General features: G+C 37.1%; 2 protein-coding genes across 3 annotated transcripts; one reads left to right on the top strand and one right to left on the bottom strand.

Moving 5' to 3' along the window:
- The first annotated feature begins 2,135 nt into the window (after window positions 1-2,135).
- LOC18031457 (mitogen-activated protein kinase kinase kinase YODA) lies at window positions 2,136-9,219 on the top strand. The gene is made up of 12 exons (XM_006421912.2): window positions 2,136-2,432; window positions 2,991-3,659; window positions 3,810-4,553; window positions 4,870-4,954; window positions 5,131-5,193; window positions 5,326-5,486; window positions 5,598-5,673; window positions 5,765-5,824; window positions 5,910-6,017; window positions 6,143-6,382; window positions 7,547-7,638; window positions 7,746-9,219. The coding sequence occupies exons 2-12, from the start codon at window positions 3,112-3,114 to the stop codon at window positions 8,263-8,265; spliced, it is 2,697 nt and encodes an 898-aa protein (XP_006421975.1). The 5' UTR covers window positions 2,136-2,432; window positions 2,991-3,111; the 3' UTR covers window positions 8,266-9,219.
- A 299-nt stretch (window positions 9,220-9,518) lies between these two features.
- LOC18032107 (short-chain dehydrogenase TIC 32, chloroplastic) lies at window positions 9,519-19,153 on the bottom strand. 2 transcript variants are annotated; one of them, XM_024185963.1, is made up of 8 exons: window positions 19,042-19,153; window positions 17,906-18,137; window positions 17,624-17,703; window positions 12,035-12,188; window positions 11,176-11,254; window positions 10,769-10,856; window positions 10,116-10,158; window positions 9,519-9,923 (listed from the first exon to the last, which is right to left on the bottom strand). In XM_024185963.1, the coding sequence occupies exons 1-8, from the start codon at window positions 19,151-19,153 to the stop codon at window positions 9,743-9,745; spliced, it is 969 nt and encodes a 322-aa protein (XP_024041731.1). In that variant the 3' UTR covers window positions 9,519-9,742. The 2 variants fall into 2 exon arrangements, with proteins under 2 accessions (XP_024041731.1, XP_024041757.1); XM_024185989.1 differs by having other exon boundaries at window positions 10,116-10,191; window positions 10,793-10,856.
- Window positions 19,154-19,551: the final 398 nt, after the last annotated feature.

Below are 19,551 nucleotides of genomic sequence, written 5' to 3'. Positions count from 1 at the left end.
AGAGTTTTATTATTATTATTATTATTATTATTATTTTACACACACATATTCACAGGTTATGTGTTTGGTAGCTGAGAAACTGAGGGAAAATAAGAGAAAAAGGGATATGGGATCTTGGGTTTTTATATGCTGTTGTTTGGCCTTTGAAAGTTGGGAGCTTTATGAAATGTTTAATTAGTTTCGGTGTCGTGAATTAAAATTTGAGTATCAAAGTTTGTTTAGTTATTGCCTTTGGATATCCTTTTGGTGAGAAGTTTGAGGCTTGATGCATCTCGTTTGATTTGTTTGTGAAAAGTTTTTTCTTTTGGCTCTGCTTACTGATAAGAAATTGAAGTTATTTGTAGAAGAAATCTAAGATATTAATCGAGTTGCTATGTTAGGACCGTATAAAATTTTTTTAAGTTGAGTTATTCCACCATGATGAATGACTGTGATTCAGAGTCAAAGAAGATAAGTTTTGAGCAAATTGACTGGAGATGCTGTGATGTTTCCTGGAGTTGCGATAGCCCTGCAAAGCTTAAATGCAGTTGGGCTGCCGAAGCCCTCTTCTGGACCAAAAGTCAAAAGAGAAAATTTTTGAGTGAAGAGATAAATGTAGTAATTAGGTCACAATATCAGGCCATTGTCATTTATGTGTGATTTATGCTGGCTGGCTAAGATGAGCATACCGAGCGGTGATAATGCTTGTTAGGAAACAAGCCAGCCCCATGTCATTCTCCAGCGTCCTCATCCAACCAACACAAGAGACAAAACTCGGAAGTAATAACGAATCAAAAACCAAGAATGTGCTTTGGTCCACAGACCAGAAATTGGAAGATCTTGGAAAAATGACAATAGGAAATATTTGTATTTTTTTTTTTAATGCGGATGTCCTATTTTTTTCCTTCTTAGACACGTTATTAAGGATAAAAGATATAAAGTTTGTATATAGTGGGCCTGATTATGGTCTTTAGTAAAAACTCTATAATATATAAAATAAAAAAATAATTCAAATTAAAAAAAAAATCAAAATCAAAACAGGCTTGAGGCTACCGTATCCCTAGCCATAAATTAAACAAGTGAAACAAATGTACAACAACACAAGACACCAACTGCCTACCGCATAGCCAACAGCCGCACCCTCTCAGCCTCATAGCCGTTATCGCCAGCGATCGTCATGAGCCCAGCATGTGAGTCAGAAAATCACAGCAGTAGGCAGTAGGTAGCCACACAAATCGCAAGCCCAGCACTCAACACAGTAGCAAACCTAGCACTAGTAGCGCAGCAGCAATGAACCCATGTGATCTTTGAGAATAAGCCACGCAGGTCGTGAGCCCAACGCGCAACACAATAGCAAATTTTGATGTAGAAATCTGGTCGTATATGTTGAGATGATCAGTTTATCTCGTCAACATTTAAATTTGTTTTGATGGGGAATAAACTTGTCCTCGAGCACTCAAACAAGCAGATTCCAATAATCATTAATTTCTGGTTTCGATTATTTCATTTCTTGTAAAAAAAAATAATTTCTATATTAATTTTGAATATATATTATAAAGTTACAATTCTTCTTTTGCTTGTTTATTTATTTATTAGTATTTGTAGTTTATTATATTGTGTTGCTAATATTTTGTGTGTTGAAAAACATTAAGTGAGTAATATCACTAAAACATTACATTAAATTTAAAGAAAAATTTTAAAATCTTAGTAAGATCGACCACGCAAGTCATTAAATAAACTAAAATATACTATAACGGTAAAATAAAAAATTATAATTACCAAAAAAAAGTCACTTTCAAATAAAGAAAAATCTGGCAATAATCAAATACAGAACATAATATTAATACAGTACATAATATTATCTATTATTATTATTATTTTAGATGACATCTTGACGCATATTATATTTATTACATAATAAATTTATAATTAGCAGCATGATGACGTGGCATGCTCCATCAGTCCATCTCCCCTAAAGATTTTTTTCTTTTTAAATTTTTTTGGGGTAACTAACGGTTAAAAACGAGTTTACTGTACTCGGAAATTTACCAATGCGGCAATCACCATCATTACTTTTTAATAATTATAATATAATATAATTTTAATATATATATATATATATGTATTTTTTTTAATAATTGTAAAATCAACGCACAGACAACTCCATGTCTTGGGCTCAGACATACTCTCTCTCTCTTCCCTTTCCTTCTCTTTCTCTCTCTACATTTCTATCAATCTCTGTCTTCTTTTTACGCGATCTCTCTCTTTGAACTCAACAACAACAAAATTCTTCTTGCAAAGGAATCCCTCAATACGCTGCCGTTTTGACTAGGGTTCTTTCATTTCTCCACGATTACATTCAACCAGTTCTCATCTCAACATTACGCAACTAATCTCTCAGACGTACGTTTCTTCTTCACTTCAGATTCAAACTGCCGTTAAAACATGTGCCGGTGAGTACAATTTTTTGTTATTATTATTAGTATTCTTTTTTATGTCTTTATTTTTAGCCTGTGCTGAGATCTGTCTATTAACGCCGTCGTTTTGAACTAAGTTAAAGATCGTAAAACTCTGTTTAGTTCATTTGAGAAAAATCGAGTTATTTTTAGTGAATGAATTTCAGATTTTATTTTTAGCGCACGTGTTTATTTTGCCAGTTCCTATATGTAGTTAGAAATTTGAACTAATATGATTTGCGTTGTGATTATATATAATGCACGTACAAGACGTGCTTAATTTACGCGGTTTTAAGTATAAAAATGTGGTTCCTTTTTTGAGGTTGTTGGATGAGGTAGCTTTGCTAATCAGTCAAAATTGGCTGACTAATTTTGACTTTTCATATTGCCTGTGAGGTTTTTTTTTTTTTTTGATCAGTTCATTGCTTCAGTATAACATTCAGACATGCAATTTTTCTCACTTTTGTTTAATTTGATTTTGGAGTTGACAGTGACATAGACACAGTCTTGCTAATTATTGACCATGTTATATTTTTCATTGTTTTTTTTGTTCAGGTTTTAGAATTTTAGAATAAAGTGTTGCACGATTGGTTGTTGGTTTTAGAAACGGAATTGCCTTAGAAGAAATTTCCAGCTGCTTTATTCTTTTTTTGGTAAATATTGAAGAATAAGAAAAATGCGTTCTTGGTGGGGAAAGTCATCGTCGAAGAAAAAAGCAAGTAAGGATGGTATAATTTGCACAATACATCAAAAAATTAAGATCACATGTGAAGGTAAAGCAAGCAGTAAATCAGGAGGGTCTCGCAGACCTTGCAATGATACAGTTTCGGAGCTAGGATCCCAGTCCCGAGCAGAATCTAGATCAACTTCCCCTTCCAAGCAAGTAGGGAGGAGTCAAAGTTTTGTTGAAAGGTCCAATGCTCAACCACTTCCACTTCCTGGTTTGCGCTCTGCAGCTGTAAGTCGTACAGCTTCTGAAATTAGTATCTCCACTAAGCCAAAACTGGAAAAAGGTTCCAAGTCTTCATTGTTTTTACCTCTTCCAAGACCGGCATGCATACGTAGTAGGGCAAATCCTGCTGACTTGGATGGAGATTTGATCACCGCCTCTATTTCCAGTGAGAGCTCCATTGATAGTGACGATCAAGCTGACTCCCGTCATCGCAGTCCGCTGGCAAATGACTATGACAATGGGACTAGAACAGCTGCAAGCAGCCCTTCCAGGTTAGCCTGCTCGTAACTCATTAAACTCGACGCTTTGACAATGGATAAAAATGTAAATGTATGGGAAATTTGTGTTCACATGTTATTGATGTTTTATTATATCTACTTATTCCTGATCAATTGACTCCATCTTTCTTTCCACCCCTGAAGTGTGATGCCCAAGGATCATCTTTCCAATGCCTCTCAAACAAGTTCAAGAGAGGAAAAAAAACCGGCAAATCTTTCATTGAGTAATCGTCTCTCCCCATCACCCAAACAAAGACGTTTAAGTGGTCATGTGCCAAATCTACAGGTTCCGTATCATGGTGCTTTCAGCAGTGCTCCTGACAGCTCGTTGTCAAGTCCCTCCAGAAGTCCACTGAGAGCATTTGGTAGTGAGCAAGTCGTGAATTCTGCTTTCTGGTCTGGGAAGCCTTATGCAGATGTCACATTACTTGGCTCTGGCCACTGCTCTAGTCCAGGTTCTGGTCAAAATTCTGGTAATAATTCGATGGGAGGTGATATGTCAGGACAGTTATTTTGGCAACAGTTACAAAGCAGGGGTAGCCCAGAATATTCACCAATACCTAGTCCCAGAATGACTAGCCCAGGCCCCAGCTCCAGAATCCAAAGTGGTGCTGTCACCCCTATTCATCCTAGAGCAGGAGGTGCACCCATTGAGTCGCAGACAAGCTGGCCTGATGATGGAAAACAACAAAGCCACCGCTTGCCTCTTCCTCCTATAACAATATCCAATTCTTCTCCCTTTTCTCATTCAAATTCGGCTGCAACATCACCCTCTGTGCCGCGAAGTCCAGGAAGAGTGGAAAATCCAGTTAGCCCCGAGTCACACTGGAAAAAGGGAAAGATGCTGGGTAGAGGCACATTTGGACATGTTTATGTTGGTTTTAACAGGTTTGTGGTTTATGTTTGTTTTAACAGGTTTGCCACAAAGAATATTGCTTTTTTTTAATTTTTTTTAATGCATGTGCACTTTGATTTTATTAATAAACGGCTTGCAAAACAATTGTATTAACCTCCCATCAAATTTAGTACATTAGCAAGCTAAGTAGTTGAGATCAGTGTTAGCAGATTTTCTTGATTATCGATTACAAATGGCTCATTAGGACTGAGGTTTTTAAATATGATGTTTTAATCTGTTTTGGTATTTTTACATGTTGGTCATTATTTAAGTTTGTATGTATCTGATTTCTCCTCTTAACTGGTCCAGTGATAGTGGTGAAATGTGTGCAATGAAGGAAGTTACATTATTTGATGATGCCAAGTCAAAGGAGAGTGCTAAGCAGCTGATGCAGGTATGATCACTTCCAAGTATAACAGTCAGCTTTCAGTTTATTAGATAATGGTTTTTGTTTCTTTGCCTCCCCCCCGCTGCCTGCATCCTTTCTTTGAATAGTTTATTTAATTGCTCCCTTGTTTTGTAACATATGCATAGCTTTAAGAAAACATTCTTACTCGAGTTCTGTGGCAGGAAATTGTATTATTAAGTCGCTTACGGCATCCAAACATCGTGCAATACTATGGATCTAAAACAGTAAGTATTTTTGTTCTATTTCCATTCACTGAAGCATGTGACAATTGTTATTTAAAGCTGTTGATATTTATTTTCAGACATTGTCTTTTCATATGGTACAAATATGACTGTTGGATTTTTTTTCCCGAACAGGTTGAGGACAAACTTTATATATACCTGGAGTATGTATCTGGTGGGTCAATTTATAAACTTCTCCAGGATTATGGACATTTTGGCGAACCGGCAATTCGTAATTATACACAACAAATCTTGTCTGGGCTTGCATTCTTACACTCAAAGCATACAGTCCACAGGTGATAATCCTCCTATTCTTGAATAAGTTTGAAGCTGCTATATACAGATTAGCTACTCTGCTCAATTTATACATTGTTTGTATTCTTAAATAAAGGGCATTTATTTTACAGGGACATTAAAGGAGCAAACATACTTGTGGATCCAAATGGGCGGGTCAAGCTGGCAGATTTTGGGATGGCAAAGCATGTAAGTTTAGGCATAATAATTTCTTTTAATAAATGTATAAATTGCATCTGATTAAATGAGAATTTAGCGAAACATTAAATGCTCTGTGCAGATTGCCGGCCAGTCATGTCCATTATCATTCAAGGGAAGCCCTTACTGGATGGCTCCTGAGGTCAGAAATTATTCCTTTTTGTACCTGAACTCATTAATAACAACATGTTTCTCAATTGTGATATCAAATCTAAATTTACACTCAGGTTATAAAGAACTCAAGTGGTTGCAATCTTGCTGTTGATATTTGGAGTCTTGGATGCACTGTTTTGGAAATGGCTACAACAAAACCACCTTGGAGCCAGTATGAAGGGGTCGGTACTGAAGCAACAGAAACGATCTTAAATTTTCATTTTTTCTTATACAGAAAATGATAGTTTATGTTGTCCAGTTGGAGCTTAGTTCATTGTGTGAGATAGTTGCATGTTATGATCTGCAGGTTGCTGCTATGTTTAAGATTGGGAATAGTAAGGAACTCCCAACAATTCCAGATGACCTCTCTGATGAAGGAAAGGATTTTATTAGGTTGTGTTTGCAACGTAATCCCTTAAACCGTCCAACAGCAGCTGAGCTTTTGGATCACCCTTTTGTGAAGGGTGCTGCACCTTTGGAAAGAACTATTCTGGCCCCTGAGCCTTCAGATGTTCCCCCTGGAGTTACAAATGGCATAAAAGCTCTGGTAGTTTCATTTCTCTTGATATTCCATTTCGTCTCTATTGGGATTGAGATTGTTGTGTATGCTTGATATTTGGTGCATGTTCTCCCTTTGGGTTCCTGTTTATTTTAGCAATGGAATTTAGATGTACCACGAATATTAAAATGGTGATATTGTCTTGATATGCTTTTCACATTCTTAACTGTCTCATATCTTTAATGTGCAGAAGGCATTATAGAATTTTTTTTCAACTGCTGTCTTATTCCAGTGAATCAATTAATTTGTAGGAAGTTCGTGTGATACATTGTGTTATCACATCAATTTTAAACTTTCAATGTTAGAGATATGCAATTCTGCTAGTTGGATAAGTGTTTGACTCGTGGTTGGAAAGAACATGTGCAGAATGTAGTGAAAATTGTTCTAAAATCTCAGGCAAAAGCAGATGATCATTATATAACTTGTTCTTTTTCTGGCTACTATGACATGGGAGTCTTATTTATTTAATCTCTCTAGCAAAATATTGACAATCTTTCTAAATTCAGGTTCCTTCCTAGTCATATTGACATAATGCGTGCAGTAAAGCTCCATTGGGTTAGTACATAGAGATGTACTAACTAAAGCAATTAAAGCTGCAGGGATGCTTAAGACAGTTTGCTAGTTTATCTTTAGTTGAGTATCACAATGAGATAAAGGTTTAGGGAAGTATTGTCCACTCAGTTGGGTGTTTAATGTGAGTTATGGATAATATAGAGTCAACTTTTTCCATCAAAACTTGGATTTGTGTATGGACAACAGCTGTTCCAGTTACATGGATATTTTGGGGGCAAATGTGAAGTAAGGCTTTAATGAATAAATTTAGGTTTAGAGGGACAAATGAGACACCAAAGTAAACTTCTATACCAAATCTAGAAAATGATTAGTCCTGTTGATTTTAAATTGTTGTGATAAGCTTAGATAACAGTGATGAGACTTTTTTTTTTCATTATTTGATATTTGATGTGTGTTTGATTGCACATAAGAGCGGAGAAAATTCTTTGTGTTTTTTTCTTCGATTTTTATACTTGGGCAATGACCTTGGGACTGTCTAAAGAAACTGGCTTGTTTTCCTAATGTCCATCTAGAGCATATCCTCTTCTTTGTATGCGGCCAATTTCTGACTATTGGTTTGGCTCATTAATTAACTTTCAGGGCATTGGACAATTGAGAAACGTTTCCACTTTTGATACTGAGAGACTTGCTGTTCATTCATCAAGAGTTTCGCAAACTTCTCTCAATGCCAGGTCTCTCTTTTTCTCGCTTTCTTACACAAAAATTAGCAATGATAAAAGTAACTCAACATCATCATCTTCACGAGCTTGAATTCTGATTTCTGTTACCTGATCTGCAGTGATATCAATATTTCAATGAACAGATCGTGCCCCGTGTCACCCATTGGAAGCCCTCTTTTACATCCAAGGTCACCACAACACCTGAATGGAAAAATGTCTCCTTCTCCTATATCTAGCCCTCGGACCACTTCAGGTGCATCCACACCTCTAACGGGTGGCAGTGGTGCTATACCATTCAATCACCTGAAACAACCAGTTTACTTGCAAGAGGGTTTTGGGAACTTGGCGAAGCCCACAAGTAACTTTTATGGCAATGGCCCTTCTTACCAAGATACAAATCCTGACATATTCCGAGGGATGCAGCCAGGAGGGTCTCACATATTCTCAGAATTAGTACCCTCCGAAAATGATGTTTTAGGAAAGCAATTGGGAAGGCCAGTTCATGGGGAACCGTACGATGGACAGTCGGTCTTAGCTGATCGTGTGTCTCGGCAGTTCCTGAAGGATCAGGTGAAGATGAATCCATCCCTAGATCTAAGTCCCCTATCTCCTTTGCCCGCCCGGACTAGTGGTATCTAACTTCATTCATTTTTTTGGACCCACCAATCTCTGCGAACCTGAAGTTTTCAGATTCTCTTTGGTTCTACTAAACTATTTATTCTCAACTGCTGAGGAAGCTAAGTTGTCAATAAGTGTCCAGAGTGGAAATCTATGGAATAAGTTTTTTTTTTTTTTGGAGGGGGTGGGGTGGATGAAGGGGCTGGAGGTGGATACATTATTTGCCATGGCTTCGTTTTCGGGCTTATGTCTTGCAGATTCTTGATCGATCAGCAACTTAAGCTGTGTGACAAAACTGATACTACTGTTGGATGGCTAGGCTAATTTATAGTGGAGCTTGCTTCCCAGCTAATAACAAACTTGCTGTTGAGGGTAGTTTGTGATATGATTCGGCATCAACTTTGTACAGAGCAGAGTCCATAGAACGTCAACTTGTGGCTAACTGAACTATGGTATTACGAGCTTGATTATTATGGCGGAAGGTAGAGCTGACGATCCAATGTGGGGCTGTTCTTCAAGGAACTTAATTATAGCTGCAAAATCAGTACAGTATTTTTAGATCATGGTATAGAAGAGAAGAACGACCAACTCAGTACAATTATTAGACTGTAGGCTAATTTTTTTGGGGTCAAACTGCTGTACAGAAAAATGGAGAACAGAATTGGGTCCAAAATTTGTGTACAAAACGATCACAGATTTGTCAAGCTTCTGCATCAGTTGCAGTTGGTTCAGGTGTCACTATTGTTATGAATTGTTCTACCAATTTGTTGTATGTACATTAACACTTCCGTAAATTGAAGAGATCTCACTCCATGAACGTGTTTTTTTCTGACCATACAGAGACGCGCATACAGGATTGAGAATTTGTTGATGTACTTGGATTTAATCATTGTAAATGTTCAAGTTCCAGCTCCCAGCACAAGATGCTAATCTGATGCAAAAACGGAGAAATTGGGTGACGACTCCTTTGTCTGATTATACGATTTCTCTTTGTTGAGCTATATCTTTGTTTTCCAGGTTGTTAACTCTTATGTGACACCAATTATCTGATGATGAATGAAGGTGAACATGTTACTGCATCACTAGAAGGATATTTGAACCCAGCCAAGCATACATACCTCAGTATGAAGCTTGGGATCAAATATTTGAAGTAGTCATCTAATCGAAGTAATATAGATTAACTGCAATCAGTGGCCTTGGCAATTCCAGTTTCATCAACTTGTATGTTACTATACCTTCTAAAGCAGCTTGTATCAGATAAGTAGATTGAATCGGCAGAAGCAACAATATATGTTCATTAATATACCCTCTCAAGCAACTTGTATCATCTGCAATCAGATGATCCACTAGAAAAACTTGCAACAGAAAAACAAGATCAACAGGATCGTATGGGTACAGAAATCTCTCGACACTTATTGTTTTGTTACAATGGAGGAGAGAGCAGAAGTTTTTAGTAAGCAATATCCTTATTCATGAAAACATAAAACATCTATATTCTCTAAGAATTTTGAGACAATCTATTAATCAAATCCAAGCTGAAATCCCACAATTTCCTTGCCAACTCGGTATCAACAGCATGTGGGCTTGGTTGAGCTATGTTACTGTCGTTGAAATAGAGGCCAGTCTTCCCTTTAACTTGTGGATGCAACGCAACATAACATGTTTGTTGCCGCCCCCTGCTCCCCCCCCCCCCCCCCCCCGCCTCAAAAAAAAAAAAAAAAAAAACCGATATATGTAACTAAGAGCATGTTCAAATACACCTATTTGAAAAGTGGACGGTTTAATTCCTATCAAAGGTATTCATCTGAATCTTTGGACATTGTAACAAGAATTGTGTATCTAGAGATATCTGTAAAGATGGAAATACCTGCTGCACGTTTCTGAACACAAATTTACCAAGAAAGCCAACAATAGCTGCAACAAACAAAAAGGAAAACATAAAGCCATGGCACAACCACTGGATGCAAGATAGAGAAAAGGAAAAGGAAAAGACTTTGAAATACCACAAGGTATCCGGTCAAATTTTTCTTAATATTATGAATACCAAGTTCCTACCTTTCTGTTGTTGTCAAAGAATGAAACTCATGCCAGGCATCAATTACATCATACTATCAGCACACGAGATTTAGAAAGCAAAATTCAGTTTTTACAAAATATTGTTAACACTAAGATAGGTGAACAGGAAATAATGTCCTGCAGCAGGTGACCGGCAATTTTATTAAATTTCTAGATAATCTGTAGCTGGGTTAATACGCGCACACAGTTTCACTCCCATGTAATTGTGCGAGCCGAATTTGGTTAGTTTACACTTACTTCAGCATGAAAGATAAATTCATTCGCATATTTAGAACCACACACACAAAAGTGCATCACTTAGTGAAAGGCAGAAAAGGTTGACATGACATATCCACTAAGTTCCCTAATTGTGCTTCTTCATGCAAGAAAAGCAATCTAAAATATTAAGACATATAAAATTCTCTAAAATGAAAAAAAAAAGCGCATCACGAAAAATTTGAGTTATTACCATTCACAAAGCCCTCCTGACGGAAAAGGTTGGTGTTAATTGCTCCAGGGTGAAGTGAATTTGCAGTTACCTCCACCCCCTCCTCTTCCTATTTAAAAACATTCCATCAGTATAGTACAGCAAAATATGTGGTTGATGTTCGGCAGTACACTAAACCATCATTATCTACCTTAGAAAAGATTCTTTTGATGTATATTACGACAGTGACACCAAAGTACAAGCACAGTTGAGTATAAAAAGAAAATAAGCGAGGGAAAACATTGGTACCATGGATACTCATTAACGTAAAATAATAGGATGAGTTGTATATGGAGACACAGGTGACTCGTATCAAAAGTGAAAAACTTTTAATTTATTAAAGATGGATCAGTAGAAAAAAATGCTTTCTTCTTTTAAGAAATCTTAACCTTCAAATGTCTCGCAAGTTCATTGGCATGCAAAATGTTGGCGAGCTTCGATTGACCATACGCAACGAAATTCCCATACCTGCTCATAATAAACTCTAGGCAATCAAACTAATTGTGCATTTGTATGGCATGCGAATCAAACTTCATAGGTTTTCAAAGCTTTATTTTGATAGGACTCTATATGACGCCAGTGGATATGTAAAAAATACTTCTAAATAAAATGTAATTCTACAGTGAATAATAGCATTACACCAGGAAGGAATCACATTGTAAAAACATAATAAATGCTTAATGACTTTATTGCTGACATGCTATCTGCTGAAAGCTTAAATATAGCCATCAAAGAGGAATTTCCAGATACCCAACAGGTGGTATGTCTGGAAAATGTGTGTATAAGCCACTAGTAACATTTGGGAGTTTATCCATTATTCAAAGCTTCACATTCAAGTTGTCATCGTTCATATACAAAGAAAAGAAAAGGAAAAGAAAAGGGTGGCACTATCAATCTCGTCAACCTCTTAAATGTTCCATAAATGACTTGACAATATTAGATATTTAATCAATTAATGTATGTAACTGAACAAGGCAGATGTGCAACTTAAATTAATTCCTGAACTCGACCTGTTCTTAAACACTGGTAATAAATAGCATAGGTGCCTAGGAGCGAAAAGATGTGCATACTGAACAACAATCCACTAAGATGTTAGTTAGGGTCTTGAAGACACCCCGGGAGGTCAATTAATAGCTGTATATTTCCCAAATAAACATCTCATGTAGACCACAGTAGAGTGACATAATGATTGTCATTTGTCAAGCATACCATCTTGAACTAGAAAAAAGTATAATCAGACAGTGTTACCCTGACTGATCGTTGAGTTTCTCAAAACGAATTCCTTCACGATATGTAAACCGGTGACCCTCTGAGGAGACATTTACAATTCTTCCTTCCCTGCCACTCTCTTGTGCTGTCCTCTTCATAGTGTCCAGTAAAAGATTAGTCAAAAGAAAATGACCTGGAGAAAGCATTTGAAAACAAGGTTATCCTAACTGTTCAATCAATAGTCAAATGCATCAGATGAAAATCCGGAAGAATTATTTTTTTTCTTTGTGAAACTATTGCAAATCTTTGTGCAGAGCATTTGGCCGGTGACGAGTATTAAATGCATGACATAAGTTTAAATCAGCACACAACGACTGCAAAAACCCTCCCACTGTTAGGTCTAATTTTCCACATTAAGACTGTGAAACTGGTTAGTTAATTCTGTTATGTGCTTAAGTGACGAGCTGAGTCAGCATTTGTGGGGCTAGTAATTAGTTAAGTTTGTTGCTGCTAATGACTGGACAACAAAGCTATAAATATATAATTAGAGGCTGATCAGATGAGAACTTTTATCACGATTTTGAGAGGCCTAGGGTGAGATATAGAAAATTCTATGTGAGAGAGATTTAATCCTTGTCATCAGTTGTCTCTTTGTAATCAATCAGTTCAATAAAAGCTCAAGCCCAAGAGGGTTCTTCAGCCGTGGATGTAGGTACCATTAGTACTGAACCACGTAATATTTGAGTGTTGTCTTCTTCTCACTCTCTCTCCTTTCTTAATTCTTTAGTTTCTTGGATGTGTTGTTGCTTTATTTTCTTATGGTAACAATTCTTGGGGAGTCAGATTGAATCGATTTGGTTTATTAACGACCAAGATTTGATTAGTTTCTTAACAAATTGGTATCAGAGCCCTTACAACTCTTGGCTCTTGTTCTAAAATGGCTTCTACCAGATACGATCTAGAAAAGTTCAGTGGCGAAAATGACTTCTATCTATGGAGTCTCAAGATGCGTGCAATCTTGATACAATAGGGGCTTGATGATGCTCTTGATATTAAAGAAGATCAAATTAGCAAGAAAGAAAAAGTAAAAGGCTCCTCAGGTTCAGGTGGAGACTTGAGGACAATCAACAACAAAGCTCACAACACCATCATCTTGCATCTTTCAGATGAAGTGTTGAGGGAAGTAGCTTAAGAAAAATCTGCATCAGGCCTCTGGACAAAACTTGAAGAGATGTTCCTGAAGAAATCTCTTGCCAAGAGACTTTATATGAAAAGAAGGTTGTATATGTTCTCAATGAAGGAGGGAACAACCATGAAAGATCATCTTGATGAGTTCAATAAGTTAATTCTGGATCTGGAGAACATTAGCATCAATCTTGAAGATGAAGACAGAGCTCTTATTTTGTTAAGCTCTCTTCCAGACTTTTATGAGCACTTTGTTGATACATTATTGTATGAGAGACAAACCCTTACCTTAAAAGATGTAAAGAGTGCTCTCGAGTCAAAAGATTTGAAGAAACGAGCTGAAGGAAAAGATCAGAGGCTGGGTGAAATCCTGGTGGCCAAATCAAAATCTAAAAAGAAGAAAAAACAGGAGAAGAAATGAAACAACCAAAAGGAAAATATTGATAAGAAAAATAAGAAGAGGAAGTGTTACTTCTGTCAAAAGGAAGGGCATTATATCAAAGACTACTTTGAGAAGAAGAAACTTGAAAAGATCCAAAAAGAGACCTCTGGGAAGGCAGCTATAGCATCAGAGGATGAAGAAGATTCAGAAGGTGTTGATGTACTCATTGTTGCTGAGAAACAACCCACTAAAGAATGAATCATGGATTCTGGTTGCTCCTTCCATATGAGCCCCAATAAGCAACTCTTCAAGACTTTTGAGAAAGTTGATACAAGAAAAGTTTTACTAGGTAATAACTTAGCCTGTAAAGTTGTTGGAATTGGGACTGTTACCATTACCATACATGATGGGGGTAGAAAGAGATCTAAGAAATGTTAGATACGTTCCAGAGCTAAAAAGAAACCTTATATCTTTAGGAGAAGTTGACCAATTTGGCTGTAGCATAAAAACTGAAAGTAGTGAACTATAGGTCATTAAAAATGGCACAGTTACAATGAAGGGGGTTAGAAGAAATGTGTTATATGTTCTAATAGGATCCTCTTACACACCATGAATAATGGCCTCTGTTAGTAAGGATAAAACTAAGCTATGAGACAGAAGATTAGGTCACATGAGTGAGAAGAGTTTAAGAGAGCTAAGGAAACAATGAGTAATTGGTTCTGATCAGATCTCATCTATTAAGTTCTGTGAAAAGTGTGTGTTTAGGAAGGCAACCAGACAAAAGTTTGGCACTAGGAAGCAGGAAACCAAACATTCCGTGGACTACATTCATTCAGACTTATGGGGGCCATCACAGGTTCTATCACATGGTGGTGCTAGATACTTCATGACTTTGATTGATGACTACACCAGAAAAGTTTGGGTCTATGTCCTAAAACAAAAAGGAGAAGCTCTACTGAAGTTCAAAGAATGGCTGACATTAATTGAAAACCAAACTGAGAGGAAAGTAAAAAGGCTGATGATTGATAACGGCCTAGAATACTGCAGCAAGGAGTTTGATGGCTTTTGCAAAGAGAAGTGGATTATAAGACACAAAACAGTAAGACATACACCTCAGCAAAATTGCCTTGCTAAGAGGATGAACAGAACCTTAGTGGAAAAGGTCATGTGCATGTTGTTTAGTGCAAATCTATTAAAACACTTCTGGGCTGATGCTGTCACTACAGCAGCATATCTAATCAATAGAAGCCCCTCTACAACACTGAACTTCAAAACCCCTCAAGAGGTTTGGTCTGGTAAAACCCTTGATCTTAGTAATCTTAGAATATTTGGCTCACCAACATGTGCACACATCAACTAAGGAAAACTTGAACCTAGGGCAATTAAAGGTATCTTTATTGGTTACCCTGAAGGTGTTAAAAGATATAAGATCTGGTGCTTTGATGGGAAACCTTCAAGAGTAATTGTGAGCAGGGATGTTATCTTTGATGAGGATTCTATGCTGCAACAAAAGGTTGAAACTGAACTATTAGCTTCTGAGCAAAGTGTCAGTCAAGAGCCTAACTTGGAGATGGAGTCTGCAGATGACAAATTTAAATCCCATGATAGTAAATCTAGCTCCTCAGGAAAAGATACTTATCAAATGGCAAGAGACAGAGAAAAAAGAGTTATCAGAATGCCTAAGAGATTTGGTATAGCTGACTTGATATCCTATGCACTTACTGTGGCTGAAGAAGTTATTGGGGAAGAACCTGGTAACTATAAATAAGCCATGAACAACAGAGATAAGTCAAAATGATTATCAGCAATGAAAGAAGAAATGTCATCACTAAAGAAAAATGATACATGGATTTTGGTAGAAAACCCTATGGATAGGAAGCTAGTTGGGTGTAAATGATTTTTCAAGCTTAAAGAAGGGGTTGCTGGTGTTGAACCTCTAAGGTATAAAGCTAGGTTGGTTGCTAAGGGTTTTACATAAATGGAAGGGGTAGATTACAGTGAAGTGTTTTCTCCTGTTGTTAAGTGCAGCTCAATCAAGGTCTTGATTGCCATTACAACTTATTTTGATCTGGAGTTGGGTCAACTAGATGTCAAGACAGTCTTTCTTCATGGCAACCTTGAGGAAGAGCTATACATGGAACAACCAGAAGGTTTCATTCAGAAGGGATTAGAAGACAAGGTTTGCTTACTTAAAAAGAGTTTATATGGCTTAAAACAATCACCCAAATAATGGTATTTGAGATTTGATCAATTTATGGTGGCACATGGCTACTCAAGAAGTCAATATAATAATTGTGTATACTGTAAGCTTCTACCTTCTGGAGATAGAATTTATCTGCTTCTCTATATTGACGACATGCTCATAGCATGCAAACACAGAGAAGAGATAGAGAAACTTAAGTCTGAGCTGAGATCTGAATTTAAAATCAAAGACTTAGGCTCTGCAAGTAAGGTTCTGGGAATGCAGGTCAAGAGGGATAAAGCTGCCAAAACTCTATTCCTCACACAGGCTGGTTATGTTAGAAAGGTGCTAAGCAAATTTAACATGGTAGATGTTAAAGCTGTTTCCACTCCCTTAGCCACTCATTTCAAATTGTCAAAACAGTAAGAGTCATCTGATGATGCTGATATTGAGTATATGAAGGAGGTTCCTTACTCTAGTGTGGTTTGGAGCATTATGTATGCTATGGTCTGCACTAGACCTGATGTTGCTTATGGTGTGGGCTTGGTTAGCAGATTTATGGGGAATCCAGGGAAGATTCACTGGAATAAAGCTAAATGGATACTTAGGTATCTTAAAGGGACATCTGAATTTGGTATTTTGTTTGGAGGGGATAATGGTGTCACAAGTAAGGTCATTGGCTATGTGGACTCTACTTTGCTGGTGATTTGGACAAGAGAAGGTCTACTACTAGTTTTGTTTTTACATTGTGTGGTGGAGCTGTGAGTTGGAAAGCTTCTCTACAACCAGTGGTTGCTTTATCCACTACTGAAGCTGAGTACATTGCATCAGTTGAAGCTGTAAAAGAAGCAAAGTGGCTCAGTGAAATGGTGTCAAAACTGGGACTTAATTAAGAAACGATTCCCATATCTTGTGACAGCTCAAGTGCAATTCAACTGAATAGGAATTCCAAATATCATGAGAAGACCAAACATGTAGATATAAGGCTGCATTTCATAAGGGAAGAAATTGAAAGAGGTGCAATAGATGTCGTTAAAATATCTACTGAGGACAATCGAGCAGATGCATTAACAAAACCATTACCAACAATCAAGTTTAGGAACTCTCTGAGCTTGATTGGGATTAGGTGCTTGTAAGTCAAGCATATCAACAAGCTGAAGCAGAGCTGGGTGAGGCTAGAATAGAATGAACTAAGGTGGAGATTTGTGAAGCTGGTTAGTTAATTCTGTTATATGGTTAAGTGGCGGGATGAGTCAGCATTTGTGGGGCCAGTAATTAGTTAAGTTTGTTGCTGCTAACGGCTGGACAATAGAGCTATAAATATATAGTTAGAGGTTGATCAGATGAAAATTTTTATCACGATTTTGAGAGGCCTAGGGTGAGAGATAGAAAATTCTTTGTGAGAGAGATTTAATCCTTGTCATCAATTGTCTCTTTGTAATCAATCAGTTCAATAAAAGCTTCAAGCCCAAGAGGGTTCTTCAGCCGTGGATGTAGGTACCATTGGTACTGAACCACGTAATCTTTGAGTGTTGTCTTCTTCTCACTCTCTCTTCTTTTTTAATTCTTTAGTTTCTTGGATGTGTTGTTGCTTTCTTTTCTTATGGTAACAGTTCTTGGGGAGTCAGATTGAATCGATTTAGTTGATTAACGACCGAGATTTGATTAGTTTCTTAACAAAGACAAAACAAGTTGCCCTCAAAACCAGAAGAATGGCAAAGAACCACAGACCAATATTTTTCCGGCTTAATAAGTTTTAAATTAATATCAATTTGTAACTAATAAAATAGAAAAAAATCATATATCCAGGTTATTGTTCACAATGACTAACAGAATCAGACAATAATATATACTCAAAGCATATGTAAGTGTAACGAACCCAAGTGGTTTGTTGCAAATTGCAGTTCTATGTTGTCTTTGGAAAGCATGAACGGGCTTGCCATAATTCCTGCATTGTTACTGGTAACAGAAAAGATAAAATCACTGAGATAATCAGACTCAAGGGAAATCGTCAAGTAAAAATTGTGTATAAATGCGTCTAAATTGAAGAAATGAGAACAAAGTATAAGACATTGTGGAGATAGCCCGTAACAAGCTAAGCTTCCTATGTGAACCAGTACTGTGAAGAAAAAAACCATTGTAGCTTTTGTTCTTTTCTTACATTAGTATATTGAGTGGAAGACCCTTAGTGGTAAAATCTGATGCAAATTTCCTCACAGACGCCAAGGAACTGAGATCCAACTCCAAGACATCAACTTTAGCCGTTGGGATTTCCTTGACAATGGCATCTTTAACATCTGTACCAGCAGCCATATTTCTGACCGCCATAAATACATGGACGCCCCGCAATGCAAGGACACGTGTGGTTTCAGCGCCGATGCCACTAGACGCTCCTGTAACCACAGAGGAAAATTCCTAATTAGTACACAGAGAAAAATACTCGTGCCTAAACAGTTGCTCTTCATGATCAACATATCTCTAGAATATGTCCGTTTTGCAGGTCCTATTAAGAACTTCTTACCCAAGTCAAAAGCAAGAAATGTGGAACCATGCACGAGGGATAGGATAAATTCCAATTCATCAATGAAGCACGAGGGATAAGATAAATTGCAATTCATCATTTTTCGTGCAGTGAAAAGGAGAAAAACTATAAAAGTAGCTTGCAAGAGAAAAACTATAAAAGCAGCTTGCGTGTGGCTGGGTTCAATTTTGGAGTCGGACAAAGGTTCAAAAGCCCACCAAGAAAATCCCTCAAATCACACTGTTCTCTCGAGACAGCAACATGTTGCATATAGACCGTATATCACATAAACATGGAAATATATATTAAATATTCTCTAGAACAGGGAAGCCGCTTTAAGCATCCCCTGATACCAAAAATACATGATGAACTCTAAATTTCAGGAAGGTTGATTTGCTTTAAAATTAATTTTGAGAGCATAACTTTTACCCAACTAACAAGTGATCACATATGTTAATCAAAGTAGGTTTCAATACGCTAGTAACAAGTGAAAAAATTGTTATATTTTCCAGTACTGAATTAAATGTTCTCATCTAACGTGTAGATAAATGTTAGGTACTGAAGCATGTATCCCCCACTTTCAATGATCATATGAGACCATACACAGGCCCCACAGGCCATAGTTGTTTCCCCAAAATTATCCAGAGCTCAAGCTACCAAATAAATAACCAGTCCGAACAACAATTTACTCGAGCATTCAAGAAAAAGAAAAGAACCCAGATATCAGTTTATTACAATAATTTTTTTTTTCTTTAAGAAAAAGGAACTTCAAAAACCTGTGACAATAGCAGTGAGGCCAGTGGCATCAATCCCTTGAGTAACTTCTTCAGCAGGTGATGAAGCAGAGAAACCAGATGGCCCTTTTCTGTTAAACAAACGCATCATCATCTTTCTCTTACTTTCTCTTACAGTGTGATACGAGAAATATATTGAGGCACAGTTCAGTTAAACTATCAGGCTGCTGACAATCTGAGAATGGGCAGTAGTTTCTCGTTTACACGGCTTTCAGACAACGATCTGTTCTTGTCCGAAATCGGGCCACGCAAATTAATTAATTATTAATTAACTGATTGATTGATTGAGTATAGTCTACATGGACGGCCATCTTTGGCTTTGAGTTTGAAGTATGGTGGTGGTTAGTCACACTTGTAATTAACGTTTTCTTGTTATTTTCTTTTAACATTAAGGAAAAAAAAAGCCATTAACCTTTTTGTCAAAGTAGTAGGTATCGTGATCGCAATTCGCAACAGTCAAGCGGCAAACTCAAATATCTTACATTAGCTCAG

Source organism: Citrus clementina, unplaced genomic scaffold (assembly GCF_000493195.1).
Source record: "Citrus clementina cultivar Clemenules unplaced genomic scaffold, Citrus_clementina_v1.0 scaffold_9, whole genome shotgun sequence".
Lineage (NCBI taxonomy): Eukaryota > Viridiplantae > Streptophyta > Magnoliopsida > Sapindales > Rutaceae > Citrus > Citrus x clementina.
This window is presented reverse-complemented; position numbering and strand designations above follow the sequence as displayed.